A 14,327-nucleotide genomic window follows, 5' to 3' on the forward strand; every position below is an offset into this window, starting at 1 on the left:
CAGTGCCACTTTCTTCTTTTTAATTATTGTTTTGGATATTCAGAGTTGATTTCTGCAAAAAAAAAAGGAATGGAATTTTGATAGTATTAAATTGAATATGTACATAAATATGGGAAGTACATCTTGTCAGTAGCAAATCTTCCAGTCCATGAACATGGGATATCTTTATATTTCTGTAGTACGTCTTCTTTCATTTTGTTGAGTGATGTTTTGCAGTTTTTCTATATCTACTGAGATGATCATGTGGTTATTTTCCCTGAATTCTATGAGAATGGTGTATTATATTGAGTGATTTTTGCATATTGATCCACTCTTGTATTACTGGGATAGCTCTCACTTGGTTATGCTACATAATTCTGTTAAAGTTCTTCTAGGGCAGCCTGGGCAGCTCAGTGGTTTAGCGCCTGCCTTCGGCCTGGAGCGTGATCCTGGAGACCCGGGATTGAGTTGCACCTCAGGCTCCCAGGATGGAGCCTGCTTCTCCCTCTGCCTGTGTCTCTGACTCTCTCTCAAGAATAAATAAATAAAATCTTAAAAAAAAGTTCTCCTAGATTTAGTTTGCTAGTCTTTTGTTAAGTAAATTGTATCCATATTCATGAGAGATATTGATCTGTAGCTTAGTTTTCTTGCAATATCTTTCTCACAGTTTAATGTTGAAACAATACAGGCTTTATGGAATGAATTAGGAAATGTTTTCTCCTCTCTACATTGTTAGACTTTGAGTGTACTAGTGTTAATTCCTGTTCACTGGTAAAAGTCACCACTGAAACCTTCTTGTCCTGAACCTTTATTTGTTAGAAATGGTTTTTGACTACTAACTTAATCTGTTTGTTATAGGTCTTCTCAGATTTTCTATTTCTCCTTGAGTCCTTTATGTTAGTTTATGTGTTTCCAGGAGTTGGTTCATTTCATATAGGTTTAGCTAATGTGTTAGCATATGATTGTTGCAATATATTCTTCTGATACTTTTGATTTCTGTAAGGTCTGAAGTCATGTGTTTGCTTTCATTTCTGATTTTATATATTAAGTCTTCTGACATTTTCTGTCAATCTAGCTGAAGGTTTCACAAGTTGATTAAGCTTTTCAGAAAACTTTTAGTGTCATTGATTTTCTGCCTTATTTTACTCTCCTCCAATTCATTTATCTCTTCTCTAACCTTTATTGTTTCATTAGTTCTCTTTGCTTTGAGCTTAGTTTTGTATTCTTTTTCTGCTTTCTTTCCTAAGCTGGAAAGTTAAATTATTGATTTGAAATCTTTTTTTTAATGTTGGTGTTCAAGATACAAATTTCTGAGTCCTTCTTTCATTGCGTCTCCTAAGTCTTGGGGTGTTTGTGTTCTGATTTTCATTAATCTCATAATACTTTGTAATTTCCACTGTGATTTCTTGTTTGAACCCACGGTTATTTAAAAATGTATTGTTTAGCTTCCACATGTCTGTAAGTTTTCCAAATGGCCTTATATTGTTGCTTTGTGATTTCATTTCATTTTGTTTGGGGAACATACTTCATGTACTTTATATCTTCTAACATTTATTGAGACCTGCTTTGTGAACTAACATATGTCTATCCTGGATAATGTTCCACGTGCACTGGAGATGAATGTATTCTGCTATTGATGGATACAGTGTGTTCTGCATATTCCTTCTATGACTTTTGATTTATAATGCTGCTCAAATCTATTATTTCCTTGCTGATACTTAGATTTGCTGTACTGTTATTTATCAAAAGAGGAGTATTGGAGTCTTAAATTATTATTGTTAATTTCACTTTGAGTCCTGAAGGATATTTTTGGGTAGATGTAGAATTCTAGTTGGTGTTTAAGTTCTTTGAACAAGGGAAAATACAATTCATTTTAATTTGACTTCCGTTATTTTTAATCTGGTATGATAATTGTCCGTCTTACTTCTAAAGTTGATCTTTGAAGCGACTATGTCCCTTGAAAAAAATTACTTATTTATGTAATTAGGGGGGAGGTAGAGGCAGAGGGAGAGAATGTCTCAAGCTGACTCTGTGCTGAGTGTGCACCTTCCAGGGGGCCCATTCTCACAAATGTAAGATTACAATCTGAACAAAAGCAGGGGTCAGAGTTGGAACCGCTGTGCCACCCAGGCATCCCTGAAGTGACTGCTTTTATTTTTTTCTCTTTATTTGGTTCTAAATATTATTACTATGATATGTCCATGTGTGGTGTTCTTTTTTTATGAATTTATTTTTTATTGGTGTTCTATTTGCCAACATATAGAATAACAGTGCTCATCTCATCAAGTGCCCTCTTCAGTGCCCATCACCAAGTCACACCCATGTGTGGTGTTCTTTTATAAATCCTGCTTTGATTTTGTAGGGTTAATGAATCTGCAGAATAACTTTCATTGGTTTGAGATAATACATGGCCATTATCTCTTCAAGCACTGATTCAGCCTGTTTATCTCTTTCCCCTTATTTAGGAACTCACAGTATGTATGTTTCTATATACTTGGTCTCTAATCCTCATTTATGATTTTTCTATGGTTTTGACTCTAACTGCTTCACTCTGAATATTTTCTACTGACCTGTATTCTAGTTCATAAGTTTTCTCTTTAGCTATTTCTAATTTCTAAAATTATTCATTGAGTTCCTAATTTTAGCCAATGTACTTCTACAAATTATATATTATTCTTTTGATTGCTTCTGCACTTCTGATAAGGATCTTAGTCTCATCTTTTATCCTTTAAAAATAATAACTTTATACAAAGCTTATGTGTGTCACCCCAAAATCTGAAAACTTTTTGTGTTCTTCTATGGTTTCATAATTTTTATTCATATTGTAGGACCTCTCAAATTTTAAATTCTGTCTAGTAGTAGTTACTCAAAACTTTTACAGATAACACGTGCAGTCTAGGATAACTCATCTTCCTCTTGAGATATGTTTATTCTTGCAGGATTTCAGAGGCAGTAGCACTCAGAACACATTTTAATACACTACAGTGATTGAAAAGGTCAGAAGCTGAGCTGCATACCAACTCCTGATGTAACTCTTCCCATGGTTCATCCTGTTTGGTCCCTGGTAAATTACCACTGTCAGCATTAGCTCTGGAAGACAGGCAAAACTTCCATGAACAGCCACCTGGCCTCTCCGTTTCCTCTTCTAAATGGGCTTATGTCTCAGGAGAAAAAGAGGCTCTCACTAATGAAATCCCTGGGCCTCTGTTTTTCTTGAATTTTATTTGTAACTTTTACTAAACCTTAAGTCTCTTATACATTCAATCAGATTTTGTTTTTGCTGTTATTTATCTTGTAAGTAGTCTTCAGCAAGAAGTTTAGCTTGAATGACTTAATCTGCCCACGCTGGAGGTGTAATTCCCCTGGTGAGGACTGAAGCTCATGCCACCCAAAAGAAATGGAAACCTCTCCATGGTCCACTTTCAAGATTTTGTGCTGGAGGGATTTGAAGGTGGCCTGGAAACCCAGGCCCTGCTCTTTGCTGTGTTCCTGGCTCTATACATGGTGACTGTACTGGGTAACCTCCTCATGATCATCGTTATCACCCTGGATGCCCGCCTGCACTCCCCAATGTACTTCTTCCTCAAGAACCTCTCCTTCGTTGACTTGTGCTACTCATCTGTCATTGCCCCGAAAGCACTGGCCAACTTCTTCTCCTCATCCAAGGTCATCACCTTTGCAGGATGTGCCATGCAGTTTTCCTTTTTGTCCTTGCTGGGCACAACTGAAGCTTTCCTCCTGGGTGTCATGGCCTATGACCGCTTCATGGCCATCTGTAACCCCTTGCGTTACCCCATCACCATGTGCCAGTCTGCCTGCACTCGCCTGGTGCTGGGCGCCTACTGTGGAGGCTGCTTCAACTCTGTTGTGCAGACCAGCTTCACATTCCACCTCCCATTCTGCAGCTCCAACCGCATCAACCACTTCTTCTGTGATGTGGTCCCCTTGCTCAAACTCTCCTGTGGCAACACAGCCATCAATGAACTTCTCTTGTTTGGCATCTGTGGGCTCATCATCGTGAGCGTGACATTTGTGATTCTCATCTCCTATGGCTACATCATAGCGACCATCCTGAGGATGGGATCAGGAGCTGGGAGAAGCAAGATCTTCTCCACCTGTGGCTCCCACATGACTGCAGTGACTCTCTTTTTTGGGACTGCCTTTTTCATGTATGCCCAGCCACGAGCAATTGAGTCTATGGAGCAGGGCAAGGTGGTCTCTGTCTTCTACACGCTGGTCATCCCAATGCTCAATCCCCTCATCTACAGTGTGCGAAACAAGGATGTGAAGGAGGCCCTGCGGAGGCTGGGCCAGAAACACACGGCCACGTGAAGATGTGCTGAAGGGAGTCAGTGTCCTGCAGGTTAGATGGAGTGGATCATGGTTGCCAGGCTTTGCATGGTGGACTAGTTAATTAACATTCATAATTTTGACTCACACAAGAGGAATAATCTTTAGAGATATAGTCAACATTGTGCCTACAATCAATAGTATATTGTGCCTTAAAAATGTATTAAGTGGTAGATCTTACTGTAAGCGCTCTTTTCAGAATAATATTTTTAAAAATGACTCTTCACTATAGGAACAAACTGATGTTTGTTTGATTGTAGGGTTGTATAGGTTGAAAACTATATCAGAAATGAGATATTATATTGGCTAATTAAATTTAAATTAAAGAAATGTTTAACACTAAATATCCATTCACATAGGTAAATGAGGATACTCTGGTCCCCCACACAATGGAACTCTGGAGACTTAGAAGGAGAATATTGTTGTCATTGAAAGCTAACCATTGCACTGTATTCAATAAAAAGATTAAAAATACAGAACTGTTGCAGAATGTGATCATATTCTTGTAAGAGAAAAAAACAAATTAATGAAAAGACACATGTACTCCCAGGCCACATTTCCTCAACAGTTGAAGTAGTGGAAACCCCAGACTTCCCACAGAGTAGGGGCAGTGTTTGGGATAAGCAGAGAAGCATGAGCATCCTCGTTGCAGGCCAAACACTTTCGACTTGTTTGAGTATTTCAAACACATTTTAGTTTTTTTATTTGAAAAGCAACCTCCAACAGATCCTCATCCAGGAAGAGAAATGTATTCACAGTGATCTTCTCTGACTTGTGTATCAGTCTCTGATGCTCAGAGATGAACGACAAGCAGGGATGGACCCAGAGAGGAGTGTTTCCCGACCATTTGGGCTCACAGGAGAATGGTACACCTAAGGTGATGGGGGAAGGGCTGATGAAATGACTTGGGGCTCAGGAGTTCACACCTGCCACTCCTGGGAGGACAGTACACTCCGGTCACAGGGCCTGCTCTCTGAGTCTATGCTCCTCTTCTGCTCACCCTCTGGGTCCCAGAGAGAATTCTGGGCTTTGTTGTCTGGGCTTGTAGGAGAGGGCGGGTCACACAAGGCTTGGTGACAGGGATACCCAGGAGATCCAGGATTCCCAGTGCACTGCAAAGGCCAGAACACAAACAAGCTCACCTAATTGGCTATTCAAGGCCCAAGTCCCAGCAGTTCAGGAGGAGAGACCTTCCCAGCACAGTGACCCCAAGATGCAGGTCCTTGTTCTGCTGCCTGGATGAAGCAACACACATGAAGCTGAGGTGAGTCGAGAACATTTCACCCCATCTTCCACTACAATCAAGGAGCTTCCTGTAGCTCAAACATGGAGCACTTAGGCAAATTCTCCCTGAGACCCTGAAGGTGCTCCCTTTCCCCCTCTCAACTCTCTTCATTATTTGGGAAGCCAGAGCTGGAGGAGGAGGGGCGAGAGTGCTCCATGCTCACCTGTTTTTCATCAGCACAAACGTGAGCCAGAAGCTGAGGAGACCCTGGGAGAGCAGGTACTGGCTGTGTGATATTGAGCAGTCATGACTCTCACCTGAAAGAGGTGAGGGTCAAGACAGCCATCCCTCAGGGGTACCAGGGTATGAAGGACACAGAGTCTGCAAGGGAGGCATCAGAGCTATAGTAGAGAGTAAGCACTCAGGGCTTGCTTCAGCAGCTGAAGGGGTGACCTCACTCCTTCCCTGGCCAGTACTGACTTGGGCTTCAGCGTGATACCATCTAAAGGACAGGTTTCCACTGTAATCAGAGGATCACAACACCAGGCTCCCTCATGACCTGAAGTGCATTTCTCAGGCTCAAATCAGTAGCTCCAAAAAAAAAAATCAGTATCTCACCAGACTACTGAGCACACACTTCTAAGGGACATGGCTCGGTATAGGGGATGCAGAAATAGAGTAGACCGGTAGACCAAGGCCAGCCCTGGGGAGCTCATGGCTCTGCAGGAAGGCAGACATGACAACAAACACCTGCAATATGATGGGACACAGGCAGTGAGGGGGTGTGACCAGGCTGCTGATGGCACAAAGGAGAAAACAGTCACATCAGAGAGGTGATGGAGAGCCATGGGGAGACAGGAGAGCTGCTCACACTGACAGTGGATGGAAGTAGACAGCCTTGGAAGAAGAACAAGAGAACCAGAGAATCACCGAGTATATGTGCCCAAATGGAGCCAAGGTGCCCACCAAGACCCCTCAGGGGCTCGTCTCCAGGATCCCTCAGCTGGTGGGGAAGCTGTCACTCATTTGCATTAGGGAGCAACATGACCTGAGGGAGGATTTGGTGACTCTGTTCAGGGAGCTCTGTGTGGGACACAAAGCAGGGAATGGACAGGCTGGAGCTCATTATGAAAGCATGGTGGCCATTCTGATAGAGATTAGAAAGGTCTGGAGTTGACAAGTGAGAAGGCAGGAGGCAAGGACAGTGAATGCACTTAGAATGTCAGGTGACAGCCCAGGATGGGCAAGTGAGAGGGTGGACAGTGCCCCGGCTGGCTCCTGGTGGTGACCTCCTTCACCTGGACCTGAGCAAGCAGTTTTGAACAGAATGACTTTGTTCCTTAGGGACCAACTTCCCTTGAATCTCTGGGCTCTGAGAGTGAGTGACCTGAGCCTGACCTGTGATGAGCAGCTGTTCTCAGGCTGTGGTCCATGGTCAGCATCATGCTGCTTCCTGTTTACGGTTTTCTAGTTTCCAGCAAACAATACACCACAATTCACTAGTGCAGCTATGGTACTAACACTACTGAGCACAGCCTCCCCACGGTCTCCCTGCACACCTGTGCGCACTTCCAGAGGGAAAGTGAAGTGTGTGTAAGGGAGGCACAGGTGAGGACGGGGATCTTCTACATCAGTAGAAAATGACAAACGTGTCCTGATTTACACTCCCTTCTAGTGGCTCCCGTCCTCGACACTGCTGGTTACTGCCCCTCTGCTTAGTTTGAGACATTTGGGCGGGTGTGCAGGAGGTCGTCTCTAACGTGGGAACTTGCTTTCTCCTGATGATTAGCAGGATCGTGCACATTTTCAAACATGTTTGGCACATCTGGCTCCTCTCCTATGCAGGTCACTTCTACGAGCCTCTCACCTGTATTTCTTTGCGGTTGTCTTATTGCGTGTCAATGATTATTTATATATGGTGCAGACAAGTCGGTTTCCCGTCATGTATTGCAGTGTGCCTTCCCAAGCTGTGCTCTGCCCTTACACACCGCAGACTGTCTTGATTTTCATGTAGTTCCATCCACAAGGTATTTCCTTTACGCTTTAGTCCTTTTTGCTCCCTGCACAGGATGTCTGGGAGGTGCTTTCTTGTGCTGGGGTCATGAGGGTCTTTTGTATGATCTTCACAATTATCCTTTTAAATTAGATCTGTGTTCAGCCTAAGACTCTTTTGTGTCTGTAGTATGAGGTAAGAGCGAAATCTCACGTTTAGCATATGACTTTTTAAAATAAATTTATTTTTTAATAATAAGTTTATTTTTATTGGTGTTCAATTTGCCAACATACAGAATAACACCCAGTGCTCATCCCGTCAAGTGCCCCCCTCAGTGCCCGTCACCCATTCACCCCCACCCCGCGCCCTCCTCCCCTTCCACCACCTCTAGATTGTTTCCCAGAGTTAGGAGTATTTATGGTCTGTCTCCCTTTCTGATATTTCCTACCCATTTCTTCTCCCTTCCCTTCTATTCCCTTTCACTATTATTTATATTCCCCAAATGAATGAGAACGAATGGATAAAGAAGATGTGGTTTATGTATACAATGGAATATTCCTCAGCCATTAGAAATGACAAATACCCACCATTTGCTTCAACGTGGATGGAACTGGAGGGTATTATGCTGAGTGAAATGAGTCAATCGGAGGACAAATAAATTTATTTTATACTGGTGTTCATTTTGCCAACATATAGAATAACACCCAGTGCTCATCCCATCAAGTGCCCCCCTCAATGGGCATCACCCAGTCACCCCCACACCCTGCCAACCTCTCCTTCCACCTGTTTAGCATATGACTATCAACTGTCCCAGGTGTTAATACCTTTGCATAGACTCCACCTATTTAATAAATGGGGTGTATAGACAAGCATGGGGTTGACTTCCAGGCTCTCTATTCTGTTTCATCCTCAATTGGTCAAACCTCTACTTCCCTCATTGTTTCATTACACCTACTATGAGTCTCTGATAGTGTAAACCCCACCTCACTGTTTCTCTTTTCAACAATGTCTTGGATACACTTGGTATTGCAGATTTCAATATGTGCTTTAGAATCAGCTTTTCCAATTCCACAAATGAAAAACACTGGGATCACACTGACTCAATTCAGTGTTGGGGGAACTGCATGTATGCAATACTGAGTGTGCCAGTTTGAGAACATGGAATCCTGCCATGTTACTTAATCTGCATTGGTATCTCTCAACAGTTTTATGCCTTCCTGGATTACAGACACCTTGGAGTTGGGGATAATATAATTTTTATATATTGCTTAATTAGACTTGTTTGAGAAATTACCTTGTTTGCTTATGATTGAGATAGAATATTTTAAAAATTTTCTTCAAACGTCCTTGTCAGATTTTGGTATTAAGATTACACAGGCCTCATAAAACAAAATGGAAAGTTGTCCTTCTATTGTTTTGAATATTTTGTGTAAGATCGAGTATTTTTGTAGGTTTGGTCATAGTTCCTAGAGGTATTTACTTTCACAAGTAAAGCCATCTGATCCTGAAATCTTTTGCATGGAAAGATTTTAAAATGCATATTACAGTTCTCAATAACTATGGAATTCAGAGATGTTCTACTTCATTGGGGGGTCAGTTGTTGCGGGTGTTATCTTTCTAGTAGTTTGCCAATTTCATCAACATTTCAAGTTTATGAACACATTCTGTCATGATCCACTCCAATTCTAGGGTCTAAGTGGTATCCTCCTTTCACTCCTGACATCAGTAATTTCTGCCTTTTCACCTTCATCCCTCAAAACTCTTGTCATTTGATACGTCTTCTCAAAAAATCACCTTTTGGAATAACATCTTTCTGTTTTCTACTTAATACATTTTATTCTTTATTTGTTCCCTTGTATTTTCTTGGGATTTCATTCACTAATCTTTTTATAATATTTTCAGATGAATACTGATTTCCTGTGTTTCTTATTTTCTAAGTTACAGATGAAGCCTATAAATTTCCCTTTATTTTATTTTTTTACTTTATTTTTTAATTTTTTTATTTATTTTTTATTAGTGTTCAATTTAACAAAATATAGAATAACACCCAGTGCTCATCCCATCATCCCATCAGAGATATTCCCTTTGTTTTTTGTTTTTTCATTAAATTTCCCTTTAAACACAGACTTAAATTAATCCCATGTACTATTTTGGTTACTCCTCTTATGCAGTTTTTAAATTTCAAAAAATTTTTTAGACCCATTGCTTACTTAGAATTACTTAGTAGATTAAAAGTTACACGGGAATTTTTTTAATAAATTTATTTTTTATTAGTGTTTAATTTGTCAACATACAGATAACACCCACTGCTCATCCCGTCAAGTGCCCACCTCAGTGCCCGCCACCCAGTCATTCCCACCCCCAGCCTACCTCCCCCTCCACCACCCCTAGTTCGTTTCCCAGAGTTAGGAGTCTCTCATGTTTTGTCTCCCTTTCTGATATTTCCCACACATTTTTTCTCCTTTCCACTTTATTCCCTTTCACTATTTTTTATATTCCCCGAATGAATGAGACCATATAATGTTTATCCTTCTCCGATTGACTTAATTCACTCAGCATAATACCCTCCAGGTCCAACCACGTCGAAGCAAATGGTGGGTATTTGTCGTTTCTAATGGCTGAGGAATATTCCATTGTACCTAGACCACAGCTTCTTTATACATTTATCTTTCGATGGACACCGAGGCTCCTTCCACAGTTTGGCTATTGTGGACATTGCTGCTATAAACATTGGGGTGCAGGTGTCCCGGCGTTTCACTGCATCTGTATCTTTGGGGTAAATCCCCAGCAGTGCAATTACTGGGTCGTAGGGCAGGTCTATTTTTAACTCTTTGAGGAACCTCCACACAGTTTTCCAGAGTGGCTGCACCAGTTCGCATTCCCACCAACAGTGTAAGATAGTTCCCTTATCTCCGCATCCTCTCCAACATTTGTTGTTCCCTGCCTTGTTAATTTTCCCCATTCTCACTGGTGTGAGGTGGTATCTCATTGTGGTTTTGATTTGTATTTCCCTGATGGCAAGTGATGCAAAGCATTTTCTCATGTGCATGTTGACCATGTCTATGTCTTCCTCTGTGAGATTTCTCTTCATGTCTTTTGCCCATTTCATGATTGGATTGTTTGTTTCTTTGGTGTTGAGTTGAATAAGTTCTTTATAGATCTTGGAAACTAGCCCCTTATCTGAAATATCATTTGCCAATATCTTCTCCCATTCTGTAGGTTGTCTTTTAGTTTTGTTGACTGTATCCTTTGCTGTGCAAAAGCTTCTTATCTTGATGAAGTCACAACAGTTCATTTTTGCTTTTGTTTCTTTTGCCTTCGTGGATGTATCTTGCAAGAAGTTGCTGTGGCCAAGTTCAAAAAGGGTGTTGCCTGTGTTCTTCTCTAGGATTCTGATGGAATCTTGTCTCACATTTAGATCTTTCATCCATTTTGAGTTTATCTTTGTGTCTGGTGCAAGAGAGTGGTCTAGTTTCATTCTTCTGCATGTGGATGTCCAATTTTCCCAGCACCATTTATTGAAGAGACTGTCTTTCTTCCAATGGATAGTCGTTCCTCCTTTATCGAATATTAGTTGACCACTAAGATCAGGAACAAGACAGGGATGTCCACTCTCAGCACTTCTATTCAACATAGTAGTAAAAGTCCTAGCCTCAGCAATCGGACAACAAAAAGACATTAAAGGCATTCAAATTGGCAAAGAAGAAGTCAAACTCTCCCTCTTCGCCGATGACATGATTGATACTCTACATAGAAAACCCAAAAGCCTCCATCCCAAGATTGCTAGAACTCATACAGCAATTTGGTAGCATGGCAGGATACAAAATCAATGACCAGAATTCAGTGGCATTTCTATACACTAACAATGAGACTGAAGAAAGAGAAATTAAGGAGTCAATCCCATTTACAATTGCACCCAAAAACATAAGATACCTAGGAATAAACCTAACCAAAGAAGTAAAGGATCTATACCCTAAAAACTATAGAACACTATTGAAAGAAATTGAGGAAGACACAAAGAGATGGAAAAATATTCCATGCTCATGGATTGGCAGAATTAATATTGTGAAAATGTCAATGTTACCCAGGGCAATTTACACGTGCAATCCCTATCAAAATACCATAGACTTTCTTCAGAGAGTTAGAACAAATTATTTTAAGATTTGTGTGGAATCAGAAGACCCCGAATAGCCAGGGGAATTTTAAAAAAGAAAACCATATCTGGGGGCATCACAATGCCAGATTTCAGGTTGTACTACAAAGCTATGGCCATCAAGACAGTGTGGTACTGGCAGAAAAACAGACACATAGATCAATGGAACAGAATAGAGAACCCAGAAGTGGACCCTGAGCTTTATGGTCAACTATTTTATACACTTTAAATCCTTTGAAGTTTGTTGCTCGGTGTCCAGAATATAGCCAATGTGTGAATACGTTCTTTGTAAACTTGAAAATAATGTACATCCTCTGATGAATGGATAAGAAGAGTTGGTATATACATGCAATGGAATATTACTCAGCCATAAAAACCCATGAAATCTTGCCATTTACAACAACATGGATGGATATAGAGGGTATTATGCTAAGTGAAAGAAGTCAGAGAAAGACAATTATCATATGATCTCACTCACGTGTGGAATTTCAGAAACAAAACAATGAACATAGGGGAAGAAAGGAAAGAAGCAAACCAGAAAACACTCTGAACTACAGAGAACACACTGAGGGTAAGAGAGGGGAGGTAGGCGGGGGACGGGGGGCTCCAGGCGATGGGAATGAAGGAGCGCACCTGTCGTGATGAGCACCAGGTGCTGTATGGAAGGGCTGAATCACTATACTGCACACCTGAAACCAATAATATACTCTGCTACCTATACTGGACTTTAAATAAAACGTTTTTTAAAATATTTATTTCTTTATGAGAGACAAACACACAGAGAGAGAGAGAGAGAGAGAGAGAGAGAGAGTCATAGACATAGGCATTGGGAGAAGCAGGCTCCCTGCAAGGATCCCAATTCGAGACTCAATCCTGGACCCCAGGTTCTCGCCCTGAGACAAAGGCAGATGCTCAACCACTGATCCACCCAGGTGACCCTAAATAAAAATGTCTTTAAAAAAGTAAAAGAAAATATACATCCTGCTGTTTGATGCCGTGCTCCATTGGGTTATGGTCACTGATGTTACTGCCTAAACGTTCCGTATCCAGGTTGGCACCTTGTGAGATTGTTCTATCAGTTCCAAGGGAGGGGGTTAAAATCTCTCACATAGTTGTGGATTTGTACTTTTCTCCCGTAAGTGCCCAGTTTTGCTTTGTACATCCTGAGGCTCTTCTGGCAGGTGCTCACACGTTTAACACAGTTGCCCATCTCGGGGGAACCAAATGTTTGTGGTCACTGTGAAGTGTCCTCTTCTCAGCTGTGCTTCCATCCTGAAGTGGGCTTTGGGGTTAGTATAGCAACCGTGGTGTCGTGTGGTTGTTTGGTGGAATGTTAGTTTGCTGTGTTTGTTTCCATCACTTTGTTTTCAACACTTTATGTTTGCTTTTTTATCTCTTATATAGCGTATGGTTAAGTTTTGTTTCTTCAACCTGCCTACTGGCACATCTTTTCATTGGAAACTTATATTGTACAAGACATTTAGTCCTTACATAATTCTGACATAAATAGGCTTTATGTCAGTTTCCTGCTACCTGTAAGTCATGCTCTGCTTTTCCTCCTGTACAGACAAATTCTCTCCAGTTAGTTTTATTTTATTTATTTAATATTTTTAAAGGATTCTATTTCTTTATTTGTGAGAGACACACACAGAGAGAAAGGCAGAGACATAGGCACAAGGAGAAGCAGGCTCCACGCCGGGACCCCGACGTGGGACTCAACCCCAGGACCCTAGGATCATGCCCTGGGCTGATGGCAGGCGCTAAACCATTGAGCCACCTAGGCGTCCCTTATTTTATTTACTTTTAGATGCAGTCCTCTCTTTATTATGGATGTTCTCAAACACATGGGCATGAAACTGGAGCAGTAATGGATTACCTATTCACACTGACCAACTTCAATAATTACCAACCTGGAGCCAATCATATCTAATCTCTCTACAGTGAGGACTTTAAGGAAAGACAACTCCTACGTTACTATTTATTATAAAACAATTAACATTTACTTCTGAATGTCATAAAATTTCCATTTTTGTTTTCATTTTTTGATTAGCTCATTTTTCCTTTATAGTTTATAGTTTGTTTTGGAACAGGATTTAACAACATCCTTACACCATGTTCTCTTGATGCCTCTTGAATCTCTAATTCATTGGCTGCCTGTCCCTCTATTTTCATTTCAAAATTATTACCTCACGTTATTTATTGAATAGGTTTTTATATCCTGCAAAGCTTCTCATATCACAGATTTTGCTGATCATGTCCCTGTAGGGTTGATTAGCATATTCTTTTGCTCCTTATATTTCCAGTAACTGGTAGGTCCTAGAGGCTGTCTCACAATTGATATTTGGCAGGAATATTTCATAAGTGTTGTGTGTACTTTCACTGAGAGGTCTGCCTGGCTGCACCTCTTGCTTTTGTTAATATTAGTGGCCATCAGTAATCTTACCTAGACTCATTATTTCATTAGGGGTTTATAAGATGATAATATTCAAATTTTGTAATTCAATCTTCATTTACTAGTTGCAATATTCTATAAATGGAAAATTCCTCTAAACAATTATTTCCTCACTGTGAGGGTCACTGTGTGGATTCCCTCTTCATCAACCTCCAAAGAAGCCAAGAAGTGGGAT

At 40.8% G+C, this 14,327-nt stretch overlaps 2 protein-coding genes and 1 long non-coding RNA gene across 4 annotated transcripts in view; 2 read left to right on the top strand and 1 right to left on the bottom strand.

Annotated features, from left to right (window-relative positions):
• The window catches only part of LOC140616316 (uncharacterized), a 51,258-nt gene extending 44,956 nt beyond the window's left edge, over positions 1-6,302 (bottom strand). Inside the window, exons 1-2 of the long non-coding RNA XR_012016862.1 lie at positions 6,173-6,302; positions 5,472-5,564 (exon numbers count right to left, since the gene is read on the bottom strand). This is a non-coding gene — a long non-coding RNA (uncharacterized lncRNA). The remainder of the gene's footprint in view (positions 1-5,471; positions 5,565-6,172) is intronic.
• On the top strand, positions 3,142-4,777 carry LOC140616314 (olfactory receptor 9S13-like). The gene is made up of 2 exons (XM_072796936.1): positions 3,142-4,342; positions 4,689-4,777. The coding sequence occupies exon 1, from the start codon at positions 3,361-3,363 to the stop codon at positions 4,309-4,311; it is 951 nt and encodes a 316-aa protein (XP_072653037.1). The 5' UTR covers positions 3,142-3,360; the 3' UTR covers positions 4,312-4,342; positions 4,689-4,777.
• The window catches only part of LOC140616313 (olfactory receptor 9S13-like), a 35,751-nt gene continuing 26,852 nt past the window's right edge, over positions 5,429-14,327 (top strand). For both annotated transcript variants that reach the window (XM_072796933.1, XM_072796935.1), the window contains exon 1: positions 5,429-5,593. The gene's annotated coding sequence lies outside the window, so the exon portion shown is untranslated. The remainder of the gene's footprint in view (positions 5,594-14,327) is intronic.

The sequence above is a fragment of the Canis lupus genome, chromosome 24 (genome assembly GCF_048164855.1).
Source record: "Canis lupus baileyi chromosome 24, mCanLup2.hap1, whole genome shotgun sequence".
NCBI lineage: Eukaryota > Metazoa > Chordata > Mammalia > Carnivora > Canidae > Canis > Canis lupus.

Bases quoted from the DNA above. Each gene is read 5' to 3' on its own strand.
- LOC140616314 (XM_072796936.1), top strand. From the start codon at position 3,361: ATGCCACCCAAAAGAAATGGAAACCTCTCCATGGTCCACTTTCAAGAT.